The 26778-nt window shown below is 40.9% G+C and overlaps 1 protein-coding gene across 1 annotated transcript in view; it reads right to left on the reverse strand.

The window, feature by feature from the left end:
* Window positions 1–2604: 2604 nt before the first annotated feature.
* The window catches only part of ADGRA1 (adhesion G protein-coupled receptor A1), a 1280537-nt gene continuing 1256363 nt past the window's right edge, over window positions 2605–26778 (reverse strand). The window contains exons 18-19 of the mRNA XM_077455240.1: window positions 9417–9512; window positions 2605–6309 (exon numbers count right to left, since the gene is read on the reverse strand). Coding sequence (XP_077311366.1) covers window positions 5088–6309; window positions 9417–9512 — 1318 coding nt within the window. The 3' untranslated portion in view covers window positions 2605–5087. The remainder of the gene's footprint in view (window positions 6310–9416; window positions 9513–26778) is intronic.

The raw sequence follows: 26778 nt of genomic DNA on the forward strand, positions 1-26778 counted from the left end.
TTTTTGCAAAATAAGTACATTAATGCTATACTGGTACATAGGGGAGCTGGAATTTAGAAATAAAAAAGATGAATTTAGCCTGAAAATTTATAAGCCTAAATGATTTGTCGGAGGCATCAAGAGACACAAAAAAAAAAAAACAATTTCTGGTTGAGGCGAAATCACCTTAGAAAGAAAGGAAGTTCTAGGCCTTAATACCACCTTGTTATGGTGAAAATCAGAAACCGTTCTTTATAGAGAAGGCTGCCAGCTCAGGCATACTTTTTTCAAATGTGATGGCCATAGGAAACAGTCTTGCAAGTGAGAGTGAAAAAGGGAAGGTTTCTGAAATGTTCAAAAGGTGGTTTCTAAAGTGCCAACAGAATCAGATTGAAGTCCAACAGAGTCACAGGTTGTGCAGGAACAGCTACATGAGACACCCTGTACAAACCCCTTAACCAATGAATGAGAGGCTAGTAGTCTGATATAAGATTGTAAGGTCTAAAATTTCCCCCTTGATGGTACTCAAGGCCAAATGTTGATCAGACCTGATTGAAAAAAGGTCAAGATTCCTCTCCAGTATTTTCTGGGGCTAAAATTTTTCTCGCAAAAGTTAAGATACATCTTCTATGTGCAATGATAAACCTTGCAGGAGGTAGGCTTCCTAGCTTTTAACAGCATGGGGATTACTGAATCAAAAAGGCCCTTATCTTTCAAGGCCTGGGTTTCAACAGCTATGCTGTTAAATACAGCAACTGTGAATCAGGGTGGTAGACTGGTCTTTGGAATGGTTGATCTGGATGAGTCCACAGAATATCTGCTAGCAGTTTGACAAGGGTGGAGTGGGGGGGGGGGGATAATGTCATTCTAAAGCCTCCATGGAAGTCCCCAGGGGAGTAGCTGTCCGATTGGACCTTGCAACCCCTCAGTGGCCTTCCATGTCCATCTTGGTTTGGGCAGTGCCAATAAATAGCAGTGCCCTGCTGGGTTTTGGTGTATATTTTTGAATAGACAGTGTTGGGAGAGGAACCCTGTCTGGCAGGGACAGAAAATTAGCATGAGGGAGAGGTTCCAGTGTGAGGAGGGTCAGAGGAGGAGATACCACTGCAAGTTCCATATAGCCACCGGCCTCCACAGTGGCTGCCACAACTTGCTTCAAGCTTATTGGAGCATCCACCTTGCCAGTCAGCCACTTCATTCAGTAGTTGCCACCCCAGTAATGTAAATCTTGTCTGTGCTGTGACCTACTGTGCTTGAGGATATAGCACTGCATATCTGTGATAAGGGCTGCATTTACACGGTACCAGCTGACCTAGCTATACTGCTCTGTCACTCCTGTGCATTAAGGACTGTGATAGCACCCTGCTGAGACTTCAGCTGTGCATATGTGGAGTGGTCATCATGCCTGTTAGTACAAGTGTTACTGAGCATGTTACTGCAAGTGTCCATTATACATGTTCACCAGGGCTCTACATTTGTTGCAAAGTAATACTACTTGTGCTAGCATCTGTGTTCTGCAAGCAACCTTTTTATCATTTAATCTGCACTCTACTAAATGCAACAACTGATTTAATAGTCTTGGGGCTTCTCAGAGATCTGACTGGTTACAGCAGTAGTAGAATTTATGAGACTCCTTGTCAGTTTCTGCAGCAGAAGGCTAATATGCAACTACATCTTCTGGAATGTCATACAATAATTCTGAAGAGCAAGCGCTAGCAGTATGCTTACAGCCTACACATTCTCACGCAAGTTCCTACATAGCTGTGAAGAGCTCTTCCCAGGATATGGCAGAGTAGGGGGCTAGACCATATAGAGCTAAAGAAGATTTGGATAAGTGTATAGACTAAAGCAGAAGTCAACAATCCAGGCTATTGGTGTCGGGTACATGAGACGTGACACTGCAGGTTGCCCAAAAACTTTTAGTTGATTGTGATTTGGGGAGTCCAAACCTTCCTGTAGGTGGTAGCATAACCCAATTATCTCTGAATTCTGTGTCCCTTTTTGAACAAGAAAAAAAACTCTTATTTAAAATGACCCTATACTTCATTTTAAACTAAACCGCAATTTGCTTAGTACCATTATTACCCAGAAAAGCTTATTTTGTGCACTTCTATAAATTATTTACACTTAATCATCAAATTAGGCCCTATTTTATTTTATTTAATTTTTTTTAAGTTCTACCAATTGGTATCTCCCTGTCTCGTGAATGTCACTGAAACACTCTCATTGGGTAGTGGTTTGCTGTGGTCAGGTCTTTATCATAAGTTGAAGGAAATTTAAGCCCTAGTAACAAGATGTGCAAAGAAGCTTCTCTAGGTAATACAGGTAACAGAAGGCCCTTGGGCAGGAATTAAAATTTAAAAAGAGGTGGTTTATTTTATGTGGAAGACTGCACAAGACGAACTGAACAAAAAAACTACTTTCCAAAGGTTAAATAATAATTAGATTACGATTTCCCACAGAACATCTTTCAGTATTCTTCTGCCCTGAGTTACTGGATAATAAACCAGCACTTTCCAAGCTTTTGTTGAACACCTATACATTTGCTTACAAAAGCCAGTGGGAAAGCTGTGGAGACAATTGCTATCGCAGTGCGTAGTGTCACATACAATGGGTACTGCATGCTTTGCAAAAGACATCTGAGTGAGTTTAATCAAAGTTTATAATACCTCATACGAAGGATTGTGCCAGTTACACTAGTGCAGAGGTGAGTTTCTGTTGAGTCATAATGCTCTAGAGTAATACCAACATGATTTTCACAGTCTTTAACAATACTGCATTTTTTTTAAAACATGTAACATTGAAAAACAACAAATGGAATATCCTGACTTGCGTCATGCATATTACAACCAATACAACACTGAATGTAGATGGAAAAGGAGACACATTAGCGATCACTTCCCTCCAACATGGAGAGAGACTAAAGTTGAGTGGACAATAGGTGATTCTAGAGTGCTGGTGGCAGACATTCCGAGGCAATATCACTTCTCTACATACTGAACTGCAACTGTTATTTATAAAGATCTTGTACTGATCTACCTCTGTGCCAGAGTGGTATCTCCTTCTCCAACGTGTGTCACATGGCAGACTTTAAAGGACATTAACATCTTTTTTGGTTGGGGGTTTAGCAGCAAAATGGTAGCGATTGCAAAAAAATATGTTAAATCACAAGTATAGAAAGAATTAGATAGCAGCTAAGAGAGTGAACACATCCGAGGACTGAGGGTAATTTAGTTACAAGGAGAGTGAACCAGGTCCAATTGTTTTGCATGCTCATAGATGGAAGAAATCTGCTCCTTTCAATCAATATATCCCACTGGATCACAGCAGATATATGTCATACTAAGGTATATTTAAAGGCAAACTATAATAGTTTGTTTAAGGGGATTTTATTTTAATATTGTTTTGAAAGTTTACATGTCTATAAACTATTTATTATGTTTAAATTATTTGTATTACATCATTTTGTTACTGTTAAAATCGGATTACAAGATGCTTCCATAGTACATACTTTAAAATGTAGGGGTTGCTAATGTGAAAGCACAGCACTGTCTTTTGGCATTTTTTTTTAATATGCATATAACTAACTAAATTTTTATTTTCTTTTCTCCATTAGGAGAGAAGAAGTGGGGAGGGGGGTTGGTGACATTTATTATGTTCCATTTTGCCACAGGAGCTGCAGAGAGTACCAATTCTTGCCTACAGCTAAAAAAAGAAAATGGAAACTTTTTTTGCAGTAACTGACATAAATAAATAGAGATAATTTATAAAACACTATAGATTCCATTTAAAATAATTTCAATGGAAAACCCTGGTGTGGTTGGAACCTTTGTGTGAAAAAGGGTCCCACCTCAACCACCCTGTTGTAAAATCCCTGTTTTACTTTGTATAATACATTGCAGAATAGAGTATGACCAGAGAAATACAGTAGTTCCCATGGAGAAATAATGCATTTTAAGGGTATACTCCAATGTTAGATTTTACCTGGCACTTGCAATAACAACACTGTCACAAAAAGAAAAACCTGAGAGCTGCAAGATGGGGTGATCCCTCTTACTACATGGATTGGAAGGCATTTCTAATTTTACTGAAAATACTGAATTAAAGGGCATTTAAAAAAATATGTATTTTAAACACAGAACGAAGAATATGGGCTCAGTAAGATTTAACCTATCATTTAGTTTGGAAGGCAAGGGTGTGGGAAATGGTATTAGAAGACCATGCCCCAGATGCAAACTTTTTAACCTTGAATTCACTAAAATATACAAGTGAACATTTTACAGATCTGACCAATGTTTACTGTACCAGTTTACTTAGAACTAATGCCATCCCAAACACAATTCTAATTGCCAGATTTGACAGATGGTTGCTATGGAAAAATTTGGTTGCATTCTCCTGGAAGCTAGCTTAGATCACAAAATTACCACCTTTTTAGTCAATAGATACATTTTTTCTTTCAATCACATCCTTAAACAACATTGAAATACACGATTCCTATATTTATAGATAAATAAAATCTCATCAGAATGTGTAGGACATATTACAGAAATTATCATAATAATTTATTGTCAAGTAAACCTGAAAGTAACAACCGCCACAAAAATGATTTTCAAAGGGTGGGGGCAGGTTTGATCCCCAGAGACTGCATGGTTATCGTTGGTCCTGGTGGGGGGAGATCAACCTCACAGCCTAAACACAGTTTTAAAGCCTTATTACTAATGTCACTGGACTGGGTGAATTCAGCTTGTATGTGGAGGACCAAACCCTCCCCCACCTCTTCTTAAAAGCAGACACCTGATTTGGGCCAAGTTGCCTTTTTAAATGCAAAACGAAGAGCTCAGGATTCAACAAAACATAAAAAAAAGGATATTGCCTCTTCAATCTATATTCCACCATCATGTTCATTGTTCTTTGCAATACACTTATTATTTCTCTTAACATTTTTTTCACAATTGCCACATTGTAATCGTTTTCTTTGTATGAACAAAACAGAACCAAGCATTGTACATGTACTAGTGTGCTGTACAGACACTTAACACGTGAAAATAAAAACATGGCATACGTTTTTTTTACCAGCGCAAGGAGAAATATGTGAGCTATGCCCAGAACTACACAGTAGTTTCATTTCTCCACGGACCTGTTTTTATATTTCCTGTAGTATCAGAACTATAGATCATGGCTTCATGCATGCTACCCTTGGGTACCCCGTTGGGATTTGTTGTGTTAAAAGGGAATGATTGTCTCCTTGGTTGCATCTCAAAGTGAGTATGGTGCACAGTATCTGAGTCAGGCATTTTGCCACAACTAAATATTGCAGTACTTGCATCGCTGCTCTCCGGTTGGCTGATGGTGGGGTAATCACTGGCTACACAACAGCCTCGTCGGTGGCCTGTGTGGCCCTCGTGCGTACTATGTGGACTGTCTGTGTGCGAGCTGTGGATACTCCCATCAATACTAGAAGGAATGTGATATGCATACTCCCTTTCTGCGGCTGACCTATGTCGACTGAAGTAGCGTGGCTTAGTTCTGCTCTTTAGACACCTATGCACGTGCATGTTGGGTCTGAAAGCACCTTCGTTATGTACATGGATGTGAGCTTCATCTTCCATTAACTGTTCACAGTGAATCTTTGCACAGCATGGCGTGACTGGTGAAAGGCAGTTTACATGATTCTGAGCGGCTTGTAAATTTGTGAGTTTGCAGTGGCCCACAGAAGGGTGATTGTGATTGTACATAGGCGATTTATTAGGACAAGGCGATTCCTGAATGCAAGTTGCATGCCCCTGGGCATCTCCGTTGATGTTTACTTTCTGCCGAGTGTTGGCTGGTACTGGGTATGCGTTCCTTTTGGATGGACAACAGGACCACCAACAATGCCAAACATCGTCTCGTTTTGCACAGTGATGAATCAAAGTGAAGAGCCCTAGAGTTACACAGAATGCTCCATACAAGCAGCTAAAAATCATATCCAGGAAATGCCCTTGAGATACAGCAAGAGCCCCAAAGGTCCATGTTGCTGTAAAAAGGAAAAGAGTGAATGCAGCAGCTCGGAGCTGAGCCTTGAATGAATGCTCATTTTCCAGCAGCGACGATGAAATCATGGAGCAGGTTGCCTGGGCAACTGGCCCAGCTTCAGCCATATGACTGTGACCCATTTCTGCACCTGCCAGCCTCTGTTGCTCCTCTGTCCTTTCCTTTAATTCATACTTCCGCTCAGGATGTCGTTTCAGCTGTACGTAGGTGCAGAGGAAGTAAGTACAGGTGACCAGAACAATAAATGCAACAGGACCATAGAATGCACCCAGGCTGGGCTCCCAGGCCATCCAACAGCTGTGAACAGGAGAAAACAGACTTTGTCAGAACAGGACTTCATACAATAAGCATAAAAAAATAAAAAATAAAGTCACCAATGCGAAAATGAAAGATTACAGGCACTGAAAAGCCTAGCACTTGAAACATTTCTTGTCCCCTATGGTTAAGCAACCCATGATGTACAATTCAAGAATGATGACCAATGTACCCATCATCTCCTAATACCGATTGGAAATTGCTGACTCAAATGTTGTCTATTTGCTTGTTTTCTTTCTCCCTTCCTGCTACCCCCTGTCCCTGCCCCTTTTCCCTAGTTTCCCTTCTTCCATTCTGCCCATAACCCCCCCCCCCCCTTTCCACCACATTGTGAAGTCCCCTTATTTTTTTAACCTATAATGTTGGCTCTAAGTTTATTCAAATCTGCTACTTTTGATAGATTCTATATGTTTATTATGAGATCCTTTGATGTTGTGGCAAATAATATCTACGCTGATACTTGTTCATCCTCTGTATCATTGAACTTTTCTAAAATCTCAATAAAAACGATTGAAAAGAAAAAAGAATTAAGCTACTCTTTATTAATACAAATAAAAAGAGGTTCAGTTTAATAAGCTTGCTGAAAAGGTAGCTTTTCTTTGAAATTTGTATCATTTATTAGGACTGTCCATTCATGAAAGTATTTCCCATGAAAGAAAGCCAAGCATGATGTATAGATTATATGACACCAACAGCAATGGAGCAAAGAAAACTAGGAGAGTAACTCTACTTAAGATTCATTAATGGGTAATAACTTATATCGCTTGGAGGACCAGTCAGGAAGAGAATTATAGAAGCTGTCATTGGGTAATTGTTTTTTTTTTTTTTGTTTGTTTTTTAACTGCTTGCCGACCAGCTACAGCAGTTTTACTGCGGCAGAATGGCACGGCTGGGCGAAACAACGATACCTTATGTCGCTTTGCCTTTTGGCCACTAGGGGCGCACACGTGTGCCCGAAGCCGATGCAGGCACGATGACCACCCGGCACCCACACACGCACGATACAGACCGAGAACCAGGATCTGTGTGTGTAAACAGATTGTGTGTTCATACTAAGTATGAACACTGATCTCTCTCTCTCTCTCTCGCCTAGACAGCCCCACCCCCTACAGTTATAACACACCTAGGGAACACAGTGAACCCTTTGATCACCCCCTAGTGTTAACCCCTTCCTTGCCAGTGACATTTATACAGTAATCAGTTCATTTTAATAGCACTGATCGCTGTATAATTGTCAGTGGTCCCAAAAATGTGTCAAAAGTGTCCAATTTGTCCACCGCAATATCACAGTCCTGATAAGAATCACAGATCGCCGCCAATACAAGTAAAAAAAATAAATAAATAAAATGCCGTAAATCTATCCCCTTTTTTTGTAGATGCTATAACATTTGCCCAAATCAATCAATATACGCTTATTGCGATTTTTTATTTTTTTTACCAAAAATATGTAGAAGAATACATATTGGCCTAAACTGAGTAATTTTTTTATTTATTTTTTTATAAAAAATGTGGGATATTTACTATAGCAAAAGGTAAAAGATGGTGGGGTTTTTTTTTTTTTTTTTTTTAAATTGTCGCTCTTCTTGTTTATAGCACAAAAGATAAAAACCGCAAAGGTGATCAAATACCACCTAAAGAAAATTATTTTTGTGGGAAAAAAAGTCAATTTTGTTTGGGTACAGCGTCGCATGACCACGCAATTGGCAGTGCCATATCGCAAAAAACGGCCTGGTCATTGAGCAGCCAAATCTTCCGGGGCTGAAATGGTTAAAGCAACCCCATCAGTCACATATAAAACCCCAGCTGAAGCTTCCATAATAGAAGAGGTATTACTGTATATGTCCAGTGTCCCATGTCTCCTACCTATGTTCCCTTCCAGCACTGCAACCTTAGATCCTTCAATATCCAGTACTTTGGGACTGTCAGATGCCTATGTTTCTCACCACCCACTGTCCTGTAGTGATCTAGGGGTTGGTGGGAGGAATCACAGGCATTCAACATTTCCAAAAAGTGTTGAATGCTGAATAAAGTGATGGAGGCTGTAGCACTGAATCAGATGGAAGATATGGCCTGTCAGGGAGGTGAGCATAACACCTAGTGAAGGCAAGCTCCATTTGGATTTTTGTGTGACCAAAAAGTTAACATTAAGGTAAAATATAATCTATTATACTTCTCTTTGTTTCGCTACTTAGTGACTGACTACTGGGAAAACAATGTTAAACATGTAAACTGCCATGGACCTTTCATATATAAAAACTAACCAGCACTGATAGCTCCCATTAGGTTTCCTAATATATTCTGAATAAATAAATATATAATCACTATTGCCTCCTGAAACAGTATATACAATATCACTCAACTTACAAATCATATTTAATGCTGGCTTTAAAGTGTTATTTAGAGTCCAAACATTTTGTCCTTAACAAGTATGGATCAACATTGTTACCAGAAGCAGGTGTGTAGAGTGCAGCCAAACTCGCATGCCAATACCAACACACGTGCTCTGCACTTTGGATCCAACTGTTTATGCAGATCAATTTTCCACAAACAGTCACTTTGCATAGAAGCATAGACATCACAATAACAAGTATATCCTGGGACAAAACTGTCTAATTTTAGGAGAAGTGTCAACCCCTTCCTGCCCAGCCCTAGTGTCCCTTTAACAGGATCTTTATACCGGTACCCAGGGGATGAGAAAGACCAGCCAATTACATGGTCAATGTGATTGGCTGTCACATTGGTCACCTGATAGGAAGCCAATCTCCCCGGCCTCTGGTCATTAGCCTCCATCTCAGCACAGAAAGCTCTGGAGCCCATGAATGCCCATATACATATAAAGTTCCCATATTCCAAATCTGTCAGATTAACCTATCTTTTGCAGATATGGATGTCTGAGGCAAAGATGGGGAACTACTGTGTATGTATAGCTTTTTGCAACAAAAATATAAGCAAGACTTTGATAAAACCAAGATGAAGATCACACTGATTTTGTAAAAATGATTGTATGAAAAGGTTCAATTCTCAATGGAGCTTACAGTAAAACCCAGTGTAATATCATACACAAATTTATTTCCAAATATTTTACTTACTACTGTGCATTATCTTCATTCCCATAGTTTTTTAAGTTGGTTGCAGCAGTTACTCCACAAATGATAAAAGGTACTCCACCACTTATGAGATAGAACCTATGAAGACACAAAAAGTTTAGTTCATGAAAGTATGACATATAGCTGGAATTGAGGAGGTCAGTACAACAGAGAGAATGACCATATATATAGTTACATTGCCATGTGTATAATATTTTTCTGTGAAACCAGTTCCAGGTTCTGCCTCTGTGTTCCATGCTTTATAAATGCTCTGTCCTTATTGCAAGACCACAGTTACTAGTCTTGTATTTAGACATGATTGCGCCCTCAACAGAACTACAGTTAAAGAGGAAGTAAACTCTCCAATTCTGATGCTTCTCTTCAGTTAGTTCATTATAATAAGTAATTATCAGACTATAGCCACTGTAATCCAGCCCAAATCGCATATTACTTACTGTTTAAAGAAACTTTAAAAAACTTGTTTCCAGGGGTTAGGCAGCATAATCTTAAGTATTGTTTTCTGAGTCCACAGCGGAGTGTATTTCTGCCCTTACATTTGAGCACTTCCTGTATTGTTAACCAAGCCTCCTTCTCAATCCAACGTTTCTAGGGCAACCCTGCTTCCCTGTTCATAGCTGACTTGTTTTATTTCATAGTATTTACTTGTGCCGATGTCTAATGTTTGCCTTTGTCAGTCTTATCAGCTTCAGCTGATAAGACTGCAGTAATGGCTATGTTTACACTGCATGTCATGTCACATGGTCACATGGGGTGTATGAGGAAGTTTTGAATGGTTCTGAAGTCTCCTGGGAGTTCAGTGTTGTGCTGTAGGAAGTCCTGATAACAGATAGATAAGCACATAGAGAGTGTGCCGTAAATCACTGGAGATCTGAGCATGCTCAGTGACTTCATTCTAAGGAACAAAAAGCATTACAACAATACTAAGCAAGTAAGAAGATATCTACAAGCAGTGTTCATTAGGGTTTTTTTATGCTGATTTATAATATTGCATTGGATTTGGTAGATCTATTTTTGGATCAGTAAAGACCCACCCAAATTAGAGAAAGGAAAAATGATTTTATGACCTATAAAATGTGTTCCAACTCCTCTTAACATTCCCTGCATCAATTTACCTTACCAGTTGACTTGGTGACACAGATGTATGCTAATCCCACCATATAAAAGTTCAATGTCTGGCTGAATTTGGAGAACGTGCTGATAAATTATTAGATAAATGTGTAGTTTTAAAATGTTTAGAACATGTTGTAGTCTAATTTGTTGTTTTGGTGGAGATAAAATGTATTTGGACCTCATTCTATGGAAGTACATAATATTTCTCCAGGAGCTGCTCTCGGGCAAGTTTTGTGCCATTACCCTACCCACAGATATAAATAGATACTATGTATCTCTTTCACACTCTCCTCCTCTCTCATACATATATATATATATATATATATATATATATATATATATATATATATATATATATACTCTATCTCACACTCTTGTCAAATTTACCTGCGGTTCTACCTATAATTAGATCTCAGCTGTGATTTTATAGACTGCGTTATGCATCTACCTGTAACTACCTGTCAACAGATTGTTCAACTTTTACCTCAACATTCTTGCTTCCTTCATATAGGTAATTAAGTACTGATACCTGCTGTTCAAAATAATGCAAAAAGCAGCTCTGAAATTACAGATACTCACAATGAATGTTTTAATGTGTGTTAGCAATGGGCTGATCATTGAGATTTCAAACCCACATAGTTTCTTGAGTTGCTAAATAAAAGCAAGCCTTCAACAGGTATTGTGTTGAGAGAAAAAAAGTGTGTGTATATATACGGTGCATGTGTGTATGTGTGTATATAATATGTGGGTGGAGTGCAATGTCTGGATCAAAGTTCCATCCTATGTATGCAATCTGTTAAACTCCTGACGAGAGGCGTTGAAGCACAGAGAGCTAGCTTCATTTTATTCTTATTAACCACTTGCTTACTGGGCACTTAAACCCCCCTCAGTCCCAGACCAATTTTCAGCTTTCAGCGCTGATGCACTTTGAGTGACAATTGCGCGGCCATACAACACTGTACCCAAATGAATTTTTTATCATTTTTTTCCCACAAATAGAGCTTTCTTTTGGTGGTATTTAGTTACAGCTCGGAGTTTTATTTTTTGCTAAACAAACAAAAAAAGATGCAAAAAAAAAAATCATGTTTTAATAGTTTGTTATAAAATTTTGCAAACGGGTCATTTTTCTCCTTCATTGAAGTGCGCTGATTAGGCGGCACTGATAGGCTGCATTGGTGGGCACTGATGGGCTGCATTGGTGGGCACTGATGGGCTGCATTGGTGGGCACTGATGGGCTGCATTGGTGGGCACTGATAGGCTGCACTGGTGGGCACTGATAGGCATAGTTAAGGCGGCACTAATAGGCACAGATAAGGCGGCACCGATGGGCACAGATAAGGCGGCACTGATGGGCAAAGATGGGCACAGATAAGATGGCACGGATGGGTGGCACGGATAAGTGGCACGGATGGGTGGCACGGATGGGCACTGATAGGTACCACAGATAGATGGGACTGATGGGCACTGATAGGTGGCACTGATAGGTGGCTCTGATAGGTGGCACTGCTGGGCACTGATGGGCGGCACTGCTGGGCACTGATGGGCGGCACTGCTGGGCACTGATGGGCGGCACTGGGGTGCAGCACCTGAGGCAGATTTTGGGTGGCACTGTGGGTGGCACTGCTGGGTGGCACTGTGGGTGGCACTGTGGGCACTGCTGGGTGGCACTGTGGGCACTGCTGGGTGGCACTGTGGGCACTATGGGCACTGCTGGGTGGCACTGACAGGGGGGCACTTACTTTATTTCAGGATGGCACTGCGGGTGGCAGGTGGGCACTGGCAGGGGGCAGGTGTCCTTTTAAATTGCTGGCCGTGATCGGGACTGATGTCCCGAACACGGCCGCCGGCGATCGGCTTTTTTTTTTTCTCCTCGCGCTGTCAGCGCGAGGAGGAATACTAGCCGATTACCGGCTCCGTTTTATCACATGATCAGCTGTCATTGGCTGACAGCTGATCACGTGATAAGGGGTCGGGATCGACCCCTTACACGGATCGGTGATCAGGCGAGTCTCACGGACTCGCCGATCACAGAGCGCGCCGCGCGCGCCCCTCAGGGGGCGCGCAGGCCGCTCGTAACCGGGACTACGTCAATAGACGTAGTCCCGAAAATGTGGGTCCGCGCTATTGCCGTCATTTTGCAATAGCGCGGATCCCAAGTGGTTAAACATAAATATAATATATCAAAAGGAAGCACACACCAGTAAAATGTCCAGTTTCAGTGTATAGCAGATCAGCTTCAGCCTATATCTTCCCAAAGCCACACCCCTCTAACGTGTTTCACTCTCCCACAGGCCTAATCGTAGAGGCTCTACAACTAAGCCTGTGGGAGGATGAAATGTGTTAGTGGGTGTGGCTCTAGGAGGAGCCGAACTGAAGCCAATCTAATTTACACTGAGACTGGGCGGTTTTCTGGGGTGCGCTAAGGTGCTTCCCTTTGACATATCTTCACATTCTCTTTCTTTTTTTTCAGGGTCCCCTGCCACTGTCGCCTCAGTGTATCCCCTGCCTCCTTCCAGTGCCATTCTCCCATCTATCGGAGTAGGGGAAGGCTGGTTTGTACAGGGCCCCCCTCCCGTTACCATTTTTTTCTAGAGAATGTAATTTACTAGTTACTGATTCATATATGTGATGCCCTATACACTGGAAAGCCATGCCATCTGATTGTTTGACTTAATTGCTTTTAACCCATAAGACATCGCATGTCTACATCTTTATACTCTGTTATGTAAGTACTGGGAATAATTATTTGAGTAATCTGTATTGCTTATATGTCTGCTTCTTTTCCTAATATCCTGTCATTTGTGTTCTCTACTCGAATTATGTTTCATATATCCTAAACCTACCCCCGATGAAGGAGTTTACAATATCTCTGAAACGCGTAGGTTAACGAGTACTTTGGTCCACCTTACTCTGTATGGGTGCTCAACTTTGTATCATAGACATCGTTTTCTTATTTTTAATCGCTTTGTGATATATTTTTCTTACTTTTTTGTGATTATGTATATTATATATATATATATATATATATATACACACACACACAGTGCCTTGCGAAAGTATTTGGCCCCCTTGAACTTTTCAATCTTTTGCCACATTTCAGGCTTCAAACATAAAGATATAACATCTTTATTTTTTGTGAAGAATCACCAACAAGTGGGACACAATTGTGAAGTGGCACGAAATCTATTGGATTTTTGAAACTTTTTTAGCAAATAAAAAACTGAAAAGTGGTGCGTGCTAAATTATTCGGCCCCTTTACTTTCAGTGCAGCAAACTCACTCCAGAAGTTCAGAGAGGATCTCGGAATGATCCAATGTTGTCCTAAATGACTGATGGTGATAAATAGAATCCACCTGTGTGTAATCAAGTCTCTGTATAAATGCACCTGCTCTGTGATAGTCTCAGGGTTCTGTTGAAAGCGCAGAGAGCATCATGAAGACCAAGGAACACACCAGGCAGGTCCGTAATACTGTTGTGGAGAAGTTTAAAGCCGGATTTGGATACAAAAAGATTTCCCAAGCTTGAAACATCCCAAGGAGCACTGTGCAAGCGATCATTTTGAAATGGAAGGAGTATCAGACCACTGCAAATCTACCAAGACCTGGCCGTCCCTCTAAACTTTCAGCTCAGACAAGAAGACTGATCAGAGATGCAGCCAAGAGGCCCATGATCACTCTGGATGAACTGCAGAGAACTACAGCAGAGGTGGGAGAGTCTGTCCATAGGACAACCATCAGTCATACACTGCACAAATCTGACCTTTATGGAAGAGTGGCAAGAAGAAAGCCATTTCTCAAAGATATCCATAAAAAGTCTTGTCTAAAGTTTGCCACAAGCCACCTGAGAGACACACCAAACATGTGGAAGAAGGTGCTCTGGTCAGATGAAACCAAAATCAAACTTTTTGCCCACAATGCAAAACGATATGTTTGGCGTAAAAGCAACACAGCTCATCACCCTCAACACACCATCCCCACTGTCAAACATGGTGGTGGCAGCATCATGGTTTGGGCCTGCTTTTCTTCAGCAGGGACAGGAAAGATGGTTAAAATTGAGGGGAAGTTGGATGCAGCCAAATACAGGACCATTCTGGATGAAAACCTGTTGGAGTCTGCAAAAGACCTGAAACTGGGACGGAGATTTATCTTCCAACCAGACAATGATCCCAAACAAACAGCAAAATCTACAAAGGAATGGTTCACAAATAAACATATCCAGGTGTTAGAATGGCCAAGTCAAAGTCCAGACCTGAATCCAATCGAGAATCTGTGGAAAGAGCTGAAAACTGCTGTTCACAAACGCTCTCCATCCAACCTCACTGAGCTCGAGCTGTTTTGCAAGGAAGAATGGGCAAGAATTTCAGTCTCTTGATGTGCAAAACTGATAGAGACATACCCCAAGTGACTTGCAGCTGTAATCGCAGCAAAAGGTGGCTCTACAAAGTATTAACGCAAGGGGGCCGAATAATTTTGCACGCCCCACTTTTCATTTTTTTATTAGTTAAAAAAGTTTCAAAAATCCAATAGATTTCGTTCCACTTCACAATTGTGTCCCACTTGTTGGTGATTCTTCACAAAGAATACAAATTTTATATGTTTATGTTTGAAGCCTGAAATGTGGCAAAAGGTTGGAAAGTTCAAGGGGGCCAAATATTTTCTCAAGGCACTATATATATATATACACACATTTTGTACAAATAAAAATATAGTTTTTTTTACTTTATTACATTGTTGTACATGCCTCTAAAGTCCACCAATAGGGATTCCCCTATTTTTTGCTATCTTCACAGGGCTAGACACGCTCTTTGAATGCTGGCACCTTGGTGGTTATCGGAGTCATCAGGCACAAGAGTATTGGTGTTTGGAGCAGCAGACTTGCTTGTATAGGTCACAATAAATATAATCCAGCAACATTTTGGGCATCCCTGCCCTTTCTCAAGCCCCCAATTGTGAAAGGGCAGGGGTGCTTAAAACATTGCTGGACTATGTTTATGCTTAACAAGCAATACAATTTAGCTCTGTGTCTCTCGTCATATTTTATATTTATATGATTGTTTTATCTATAAAAAACTATGTATGGGGAAAAACATGTACTGTATATACACTACCGTGCAAAAGTTTTGATGGGTGTGAGAAAATCCCTGACTTGTGCAAGTGTAAGAATAGATGCTGGTTAGAAGCCAAAGGGTAGTCACACCAAATATTGATTTGATTTAGATTTTTCTTTTGTTTGCTCACTTTGTAAATTCATAAAAAGAAACAATTAAAATGTATATTTTTGAAAGCATTCTTACTTTATAGCATTTCTACACATCTGCCTAAAACTTTTACACAATACTGTGTGTGTGTGTGTGTGTGTGTGTGTATATATATATATATAATTACACACAGTATATATACTGAATATATATACAGTATAGACTGAATATACACATATAAACATTATTAACTGACAGTTCCACTGTGGATTCTGTTGTGCCAAATGTCACTTCAACTATTACATTTTAAATGTTGCACTTATTCAAAGCTAAAAGCACCATCTTACACCCTTTCTTATGGCTGCTCATTGGGAGGTGGTGGATATTGCTTCCAAGAGAGTTTTTTTATGGTGTCAAAGGGAAGCAATGCTAGTCAAAGTTTTCACAAAAAAAACTAGTGTCCATTAATGAATGTTTGCTTGCTTTCATTCATTCGGCAGTCGAGACTGCACCTCTGACACTATGTACGAATGGAATGGTGGCTGCCTGCTGATGCTGAGACTTAGTTGCTTGTTGTAGAGAGAAGAGTAGGAACACCAGTGGCTGGGTGCCCCTAGGAAGCAGTGTGCCCTAGGCGGCTGCCTAGTTTGCCTAGTGGTAGCACCGGCCCTGTTCATATATATAGGTAGAATGTATGTAAGAAATCAGGATTGGGCATCTGTTTGCACCATGCTGGCCCAGGTCCTGCCCCCCCCCTTTTTAATTTCTTTTCACAAAACAGTCACTGTCTTGACTTTCTAACACTTCTTGATAGTAGTCTTTAGTGCAGAGTATAGTCAGAGTACCATTGCAGCCATCTTCCCAGATGTTACTGAACCTCCACAGGTGGTTCACACATAGGACGTTCCTCTCTTATAAAAAGGGCGCTGCTCATTTAGGCGCCAGGGCCATTGTAAACCAAGCCACAGTACCTGCTAAATGATGGTCAGGGGTAGCAAGGTTTCTCGGACTACCCCCCTATGTATCCTCCTCTTATTATCCTGGCAGTTCAGCCCTGCATCATCATAGGAGGGGTTCCAAAAAAGGGGCAATTGCCAACATGTACCATCTATCTCTCCCTTCCTTTGTCTCATCTCTCAAGCGTAAGCTTCTTTCTGTTCACAGTCTTCCTGTTCTAGGGTGGCTATGTTCTCCGTAGCCACCCTCTCCTGCTTGCCCCCAAGATGGACTAATTATATATATATATATATATATCTATATGTATGCAGATACATTCATCTCTGTGGAGATTGGAATACACATAGAGCGGAGCATGTGACCAGAAATAACAGCACTGTTCGCTCTATACTAGCAGCTGCATCAGTGGCGGATAGGTAGTGTGCAAGGACAAAACAGAAGCATGAAAATTGGAAGTGCAACAACATGTACTATGTACTATGCACTATGCATCCTGAACTATAGATGGTGCTGTAGTGATATACTAGCATCTGTGTTTTATATATGCTTATACATTTTGCACAGGAAGGAACTTTCTCTTCCTCTCTGCTCTGTCCTGTAATGCTGTTCTTACACATGTATGCTGTTCTCCTATACAAGTAAAGCTGGATTCTATATTACTCAAGATCTCAGAACCTCATCTTATCACATAACCAACAAAAAACAACAATAAGGGACTTTTTAATATAAATAAACCAAAGCCATAGTATAGTTGATATTTTAAAACAGTTGGTGTTACAAAAATTAGCTTAGTATTGCTTTAAATGTTTTCCAAGCTAGTTACTGAAAATGCACATCTTCAAAAGATGAAAACTTTCTCCAAAATGAGTAAAACTACCAGAGAGGACACCAGAAAGGAATTTGGTTTGATAGATCTTCAGAGCAAGCAATGACATCATAAGTACAACGTAATGACATCCTCTTGCACATCATAGTCCAGAATGTTGCATATTGTACTCTGCATAATACCCTTTGTTAATCAGAAGCCCCACTATTCTATATTTCTGTAATGTCATATTGTGGGGAGGCCCTCAGCTAATTACAGCAGCTAAGTGAGACAGTAGACCAGACTCCGCTCAGTTTTACAGAATCGGAGGCAGCCTACATTCTAGAATCTATGGCCATTTTGTATCAATAAAATAATTTGTGTAGCACTCTGGTCCTAAACAGGGATGCTAATAAATATAGTTGTGCTAGGTGGTAACTAGCCTGGCTAATTGGTAGTTTTGATAAACAGATTTCTGTCCTAAGTCTGAGTTTAATTTGTAGTCTCTCCCTTCTGTCAATAGGTGGCACTGTTGCCTTTGGCATTAGGATGATGGATTACAGTGAATTCAGGTGATAGGTAAATAAGTTGTCTCGGTCAATCAGCAGGAGTTTCTTTGGCCACTGTGCATGCTGGGATAGGCTATTTATTCTGGAGGAGTCAGGTGGTCGGGGGTTCTTCCTGCCTGGGGCTGCGGCCTTAGTGAGAGTGTGTCGAGTAACTCCTGGTTGCTAGGCTTGAAGACTGTGTCCTATGCAGGAGTCATACTGGCTACTAGGTCTATGTAAGGCCTATCCAGTAGTTCAGAGTTCCGCAAAGAAGGAGCAGAAAAAGTTAAGCCAGAAGCCTGGAGCGTAACCGTGTGTGTTAGAGGCTCAGTCAAAAGGGAGCCTGATCATTGCTGGAGGTAAAGGAGAAGCAGTCACTACAAAGTGATGACAACTCCTGTTACCAGAGGCAACTTTTGAAGGGATGAAGTTCTGAAGGAATACCAGAGCAGTGGCTTCACTAGCCGAGATGGTGAAATAAGTGGGAAAGCTTCAGTGGAGACTCATCCAGGAATACAGTGGGTAGCTGTAAGTAAAGCTTGAAGATAAGTACAGTGGTTAGCTTTGGGGGAAGCTTGAGGGATCCAACAGGTATCTGAGTCCAAGAAGTCTAGTGAGAGACGATGAGCTGAGCTTAAGGATCAACAGTGGGATACTGTGAGTTAAACTGGAAGATCTACAGTAGGATACTGTGAGAGAATTTGTTGCTACAGAAGACAGCAGTTGCAACAAGATACAGATTGCTGCATTCATCTTAAAGTGTTACTAAACCCAGTAATACGAAAATAATTAATCTGCCCCCCACAGTGCCCACAGCTTATAAATCTTCTTTTTACATTAAAATATTGCCACTATATACCTTTTCGGCTGATCTGTATACCACGGTCTGTGACAAACTGCACAGTTTCTCTAAGGCTGAGAGTTCAGGTGGGAGGAGATTTCCCCTTGAGCCTATATAGACGCCCACATGTGTGATGCCAATATCATGTGACCTGGCTAGCTCTGAGAACAAGTAATTATTCTCTCCAGCATAAAAGACACAACTGAGCATGTGCAGGTTGGCTACTCTGCCTGTGTTAGCTGCCTTTCCCCAGATAGACAGTGCAGGAGGGAAGGATCTATGCATACAGGATAAAACCACCTTTTTACACAATGCAGAGGATTAACCCCTTAAGATCCACAGTGAGTATAACAAGCATGCTATGCTACAGACAGATTTTACTGTTGTGGGTTTAGTAACACTTTAAAGCCCCTTTATCTGTATTGCTGTCTGCCTAGTTCTGTTTTTGTCTGCGAAGTTTGCCTAATTGCTATTGCATTTGCCTAAGGGTGTCCTGTGCCCTAACCCTCTCTCTTACCGTTCCTGTTAAGAGAAATAAAATCTCTTTGTTCATTTTTACAAAAATTGACTGGCGCCCAATCTTTCTATCTTGCACCACACCCACTATGCCTAGTTACCTGCACCCTGAGGAAGAATGTCAGTTCTCCCTGGCTATGGGGGTAACCATCAGGCCCTTGGAAGTCGGGGAGACCTCTAGATTTGTATTACCTCTGCCCATTAAGCGTTCACTAGTAGTCAGCACAGATTAAACATAAGGGAAAAAATTCATAATTTTAATTCAGTTCCAACATTATTCATTAATTATGATCACACCAATCTGCTGTGTAAACTAATCAGGAATTTCTCAGCAATGTCATTTGCAGCTGTGGTACCTGCAATAATCTTACTTTGATCTGGAAACCAGTTATTCATCTATCTAAATGCTAATTGGCTTTTTAGCCTTTGCCTTATCCCTCCTCCTTAGCCATCATTAATTCCAACTGTAATTCTAAAATGTGTATCAAATGTAATTCATTTTTATATTACATTCCTCATCTTTTGACAGCCATGAAAAATGGCCCATTTGCACTATGTATTTGAAGGCATATATTCGTTTGGATTGGAATGTGTGTATGTATGTATATACACACATATACAATGCACATCTCAAAGGAGTAGATCTTGACACCAGTACAGTACAATACAGTACGGAGGTGAATATGCAAACAAGGAGTTATTTACTAAAGGCAAATCCACTTTGCACTGCAAGTGCACTTGGAAGTAAAGTCACTGTAGATCCAAGGAGGGCATGCAAGGAAAATAAAAAATAGCATTTTAGCTTGCACATGATTGGATGATAAAATCAGCAGAGCTTCCACTCATTTCAGATCTACCCCTTAGATTTTGAGCGACTGCACTTTCAAGTGCACTTGCAGTGGATTTGCCTTTCATAAATAACCCTCAAGGTGTTATAGTAGAGATGTAAATCCTAAAACAATTGCTTATTTTATTTTATTTTTTACAAGAAGTACTTGTTTTCACTTTTTTTAAATTTCATCCTTTGTTGCATCTCAGTGCTACTAATCTACTGCTGTCTGCTTGCAGTTACTTCATGTCTACATGCACTCTAGCGATAGTACCATGATATTTCTCAGGGTGCGTTGCATTTTGGTGACAACAATGGACATCTGTGTAATGTGTATTGAAACAGCCACTTGTAATCTACATCAGAAGACAGGGTGACCACACAAGTGGCAGATGGGGACAGAGCGTTGTCTCCTTATAACAGGAAGTGCCTATAAAAGTTCTTCCTGCAAGGATCATACAGTATAATTTTCATTAAAGCTACATATTTTAAAACTATTGAAAATAATAACTTTTGATATTACATTAACACACTAAAGAGATTATAGTGATTGGGTTTACATGTACTTTAGGTTAGTATAAGGTAGAATTAGTGTAATGCCGCGTACACAGGATCGGAATTTCGGCCAGCAGAAGACCGATGAGAGCTTTTCATTGGAAAATGTGACCGTGTGTAGGCTCCATCAGAATTTTGCTGGCCGAATTCCCGCCAGAAAAAATTTGAGAGCTTGTTCCGTTGGAAAAACGTTCTATCGGAAATTCTGATCTTGTGTATGCAATTCCAACGTGCAAAACCTCACGCATGCTCAGATTCAACTACGAAATGGAAGCTATTGGCTACTGGGTATTGAACTTTCTTTTTCTAGTCCCGTCGTAAGTGTTGAACGTCACTTAGTTCTTGATGGTCGGAATTTGGTGTGATCGTGTGTATGCAAGACAGCTTGAGCAAAATTCCGTCTGGAAAATCATCAGAGCTTTAATAAACATTTTTGGGGCCTTTGGTATGAAACAAACTGCATGTATATCTAAGGACGTGTACACACGAGCGGAATTTCCAACAGAAAAAGTCAGACAGGAGCTTTTCATCGCATAGTCCACTCGTTTGTATGCCTCATCTGACTTTTTACATCAAAAATTCTGAAGGACCTAGAAAGAGAACATGTTCTAATTTTTTCAGATGGAACCAATTCCTATCGGGAAAACTGCTCGTCTGTATGCTGTTCCGACATACCAAAAAGGACGCATGCTCTGGAGAAAGTACGAGATGGAAGCTATTGGCTACTGGGTATTGAACTTCCTTTTTCTAGCCCCATTTTTAAGCTCCTGGTAGCTCAAGGAAATCACGGAAAGAACATGTGCTACTGGGGAGGGAGCATTGAAGCAAACTGGTTGCTTTGCCCTGCATATCAAGGAGGGAGAGAGAGTAGGGGTACTTTATGGGGTCAGGTTAACAGAAATTTATAGTTTTTGTGATAATATATTAGAGCGGTGTTTTTTAAACTTTCCTCAGTCAAAACACCCTTTAGAATTATGCAGAATTTTGAGGCACCCCTTTTCCTAAACGAATAGTTTTAAATAACGTAACAGCATCCACACATGTTGGGTGATTTAGGTTTACAAAACACATATACCGTATATACTCGAGTATAGGCCGACCCGAGTATAAGCCGAGGCCCCCAATTTACCCCCAAAAAACTGGAAAACTTATTGACTCGTGTATAAGCCGAGGGTGAGACATGGCTGTCCATCCCTGTGTGTCCGTCCATCCCTGTGTGTGTGTCCGTCCATCCATCCCTGTGTGTGTGTCCATCCATCCATCCATCCCTGTGTGTGTATCCATCCATCCATCCATCCATCCCTGTGTGTGTGTGTGTGTGTGTGTGTGTGTGTGTGTATCCATCCATCCATCCATCCCTGTGTGTGTGTGTGTGTGTGTGTGTGTATCCATCCATCCATCCATCCATCCCTGTGTGTGTGTGTGTGTGTGTGTGTGTGTGTATCCATCCATCCATCCATCCATCCCTGTGTGTGTGTGTGTGTGTGTGTGTGTGTGTGTGTGTGTGTGTGTGTGTGTGTGTGTGTGTGTCCGTGCAGCCTTGTGTGTGTGTCCAGCCTACCTGTGTCCCAAGCCTCCGTCCCGAGCCGCCGTCGTCCCGAGCCTCCTCCGTCCCGTGCCGTGCCTCCTCCGTCCCGTGCCGTGCCTCCCCCGTGCCGTGCCTCCTCCGTCCCGTGTCTCCTCCGTCCCGTGCCGTGCCTCCTCCGTCCCGTGCCGATGGATCGCCGCTCTTCTCGGCGGCCATTCTACAATTCAAAATTCCGCCTCCGCCTGTGATAGGCGGAACACTCAATTTCCCAGCAGCCTGTGTTCCGCCTATCACAGACATCCTCTCATACTCGTCCGTAGTATGAGAATGAGCGGATGTCCGTGATAGGCGGAACACTGACTGCTGGGAAATTCAGTGTTCCGCCTATCACAGGCGGAGGCGGAGAAGGAGGCGCGGCTTTTGAAAATTAATGTCCGCCGTCTGTCTGCTCGATACGCTGATCGAGCAGTCAGACAGCGGCGACTCGAGTATAAGCCGAGGGGGCACTTTCAGCCTCAAAAAAGAGGCTGAAAATCTCGGCTTATACTCGAGTATATACGGTATACGCATTCTGGTACTGGCTAGTAATGATGGGCTCAGGTGTGTTCAGATCGTACCCACCAGGAAGCCGTCACTGCACACCACCAATCATAGGCAGCATGTGTATGTGCAACTGCAGGCTAGGAAAAATGCCTCACTGCCTATGATTGGCAATGCGCAGTGGCTTCTTCCTGGCGGGTACAATCTGAACACTCCTGAGCCCATCCCTACTGACTAGTATTCCAGCATTTCTCTTCTCTGTTTCTGTCCCTCACACAGCTAATGTGACCCCAGTGTTGATGGTGAGGGGCAAACCAGGATGATGTGCAGGCGCCTGACATGCTCCTTATCAACTGATGACATTATCGGTTGTTGAGACACCAGCGCCTGGCCTACATGTTGCCCAATGTTGTAATACTGCACAAATGGCGTAACCAAGAAACGCAGGCTTGATTCACTCACTTACTTTTTGAAAATTTTTAGGAAAATTGGGGCATTTTTTTGGCCATTTTGCCACAGTGCCCCCAAAGAACCCAGATGACACCCTAGAAAGTCATCCAAAACTACTGCGATCTCCTGCATATCAGATTCAAACCTTCTTAAAGGGTAAGTTAACCTTTACAGAAAACTCTTTAAGGTGAACTTACACAAGTCCCCCTCCAGGCCCCCCCCCCCAGTCCTGCTGACCTGGACCGCGGCAATCTCCAGTTCTAAGCCCCGGTATATCAGCACCAGGAATCTGGTCTTAGAAATCCCCTGAGCTGAATGTCCAAATGTCCCTCCTTAGGAGGGACGTTTTGGAGCATTTGAATTGGTCAGTGCTGTCAAATGGGCAGTGTTCTGCCAATTTCTCCAACTCGTCAGAAACTCCAGCTATGTCACTTCCGGTTTATTTAAACCCTTAGTAATTGGAGATTTTGATGAATTGGTGGTTGGATACAACACTGGCAACCAAATAGAGTCCGATACGGGAAGATTGAGCTGTTTTGACAGCACAGTGGCTAACAAGAACAAAGTTGTCGTCGCCTGAGAGGCGGGCATTTTGTTGGCTAATATCGGAGCAGCGTAAATCTCCTCTCATAATATCCTGCATCGGGCTCTGTTCGGTTGCCGGTGTTGTGTTCAACCACCAATTTGTCAAAAACTCCAATTACTGCTGGTTTAAAGAAACCAGAAGTTAAGTAGTTTGACGTTTCTGACGGGTTGGAGCATTTGACAGAGCAGCCGACCAATCAGTAGCTGCATAGCCCGTCCTGTCAGCTATGGAGAAGACGCATGGTTGCAAAGAGGATTTCTAAGCCCCAGACTCCTGGCCTGATATACCGGGGCTTAGAATCGGAGACCTGTGTAAATTCACTTTACAGATTCTTCTGTAAAGGTGAACTTACATTTTAAGAAAACAGAGAAATAGAAGTTTAAAATGTGTGCATTGACCACTAATGAGCAGCTTACCCAATGTGCACTGGTGCTTTCAAGACCCTGCTTTGAATGGCCAGTGCTCTCATAAACACAAGTTTAGCGTATAGGCATAAGCAAAAAATAGAGAATGTATATATTCTCTTATTATACATTACAATGTCAACATTATTTCTCTATTCTGAAGCTCGGTACAACATATTGGAATGCTATAATGTCCCCTCTCAGTCCGATAAAAATATAATTTATACTATGAGAAATTGAATAACGTTGACATGGCAACGATCAGAATTACATTTTCTGGAACCTTTTTATCTGCTCTAAATGGAAAGATAAAGAATACTGTTTACACTGTTTTAATTAGCACCTTTTTCATCATTATTTAAAAATTCAGATAAACAAAAATCATATAAAACCAGAGATTAAATAAAATATTAAGGGAAAAAATATTTAAAGGCATAGGAACCTAAGAAATGTGCCTATTGTGTCTAATATATATACAGGAAAATATATATACTTTTAGCTTTCCATGATTCAAGAAAAACATGGAGTGCTACTCAGTGAAGCATGATAAATGGGGAATATAAATGAGGACAAATAAATGTGAATTAGAAAATGGGGACACATAAATGGGGAATGCAAAATGAGGACAAATAAGTCATGTCATGCAGCAGCTGTAGTAGTAAATAAAAGAAGCTGTTGTCTTAGATCGTTGTTCATGCAAAATAAATGGGTGGGAGAATCCAGAGAAATACATTTTTAGGTGAATCCAGGAGGAAGTAAATTAAGAGATTATGGTTTATTGGTATGAAGAATGACCAAAGAGAACTGGTGGCCAAAAGATGGAGATAGAATGCAATAGATGGGGTGGAATGAGCTAAATTTGTGCAGGAAGCCAGGGCTTTTCAAGGGCTGTAGTGCCGAAGAAAGAAAAATATTAATGACTACACAGAAATGGATAAATTAGAATGTTAAGATTGGCCATATACAGCCATATTGGGAAGAAATTATTCTTGTACAGATAGATTTTCAAACGTATTGTAAACACTGATGTCAGTGGCGTGTACTTCTGAGAACTGTTCAGTCAGTCAGTGCTGTTCTCAATGGGACATCTACGACCACCCTTAGGAACCATAATTCTTGTAAAATAAAACTTATACACATTTTACTTATGTAACTGTATAACGTATACTACACTAAGCTCTTACAGTTCTTAAAGTTTTCATTATAAAGCAAGTGGGTTGTTTAAAGCCTACTTGTGTTACCATGCCAGAGTTAGCATATGAGAACGTTGGGTATGACCTGTACCTAATGTTTCTCTTCACCGCCTAACATGATTTTAGGTGATATCATCCAGTCAAATGGAACAAAAGGTGTGCGTAATTAGCATTCAAGTTAGTTCTTAAAATACAACTCTATGCTTTTGTTCTTGTTAAAGGGTCCCCCATGATTAAAAAACAAAAATGCAGGTGGCTGCAATACTCCCCTTTTCTCTCATGATGCCCTTACTGCCATGAGATGTCATCAGTCTCCTGGATTGAGTGACACTTGGCTTTGGAAAGGCCTCCTGTGAGTGTAGTGTCCCCCTAATGTCATCACAGCACCCTGCAGTCAGTGTATTATTGCAGAGAGCAGCACAGACGTTGTCATATTAGCACTGCTCTTTGTGTCCAAAAAGACCGTCCACCAAAGTAAGATGAGGAAAAGAGGACCCCATATGTCAGATGAGTAGAATCATAGAATCATTGGGGTCAGACAATATTGAGTTCATATAAATAAATAAATATATATATATATATATATATATATATATATATATATATATCTATCAATTTAAAAATTTGTAATCCACTTGCTTGTCTCTTTTTAGACACAACGTTTTCAGTCTATTATGATCTTCACCGCCAGATAAAAAGCAACAGTCTACTCGTTTTTGCTCCGAGAATGGATTTCCTTATCTAGCCAGTCTAAGCTGGAACTGTAATGGCAACTTCCATCTTTTGTTTCAGTTTCTATCAGTGACATGATGTTACAACCCATTTATGAATGCTGGACTAACTGTACAGTCACACCTAGATCATGCCTAGAATATGCTTAACGCACACCCATATCTTATGCATATTCATAAGTATAAAATTGTATAGCCTGTAGATGTAACCTCAGAATCATTTTCACTTTACTCGCTTCATAGTAACTGAGATCTGTGCATTGTATTTCCAGACATCTCAATCTGCAAAAACTCATTTCAGGGAGGCGGTGCTTCGCGCCCGCAAATGATGCCCCACCCCCCGTGGCAAAATATTATTTAAATCACTTTCTCAATATTTTTTCACAGTGATTCTGGGAAAGGGGGTGGGTGTCAGTGGATGGTGTTAGTAGTTTTTTTTTTTACTTTTAATAATTTTTTTTTTTTTTCTTCACAATGCTTTTTTTTTTACTTTTTTTTTACACTTTTTCATTTTCAAATTTTTTTACAATTTTTTTTTTTTTGTGGGGCTTTG

This window comes from Lithobates pipiens, unplaced genomic scaffold (genome assembly GCF_037356315.1).
Source record: "Lithobates pipiens isolate NorthernLeopardFrog02 unplaced genomic scaffold, aLitPip1_a1.2 Scaffold_25, whole genome shotgun sequence".
Taxonomy (NCBI): domain Eukaryota; kingdom Metazoa; phylum Chordata; class Amphibia; order Anura; family Ranidae; genus Lithobates; species Lithobates pipiens.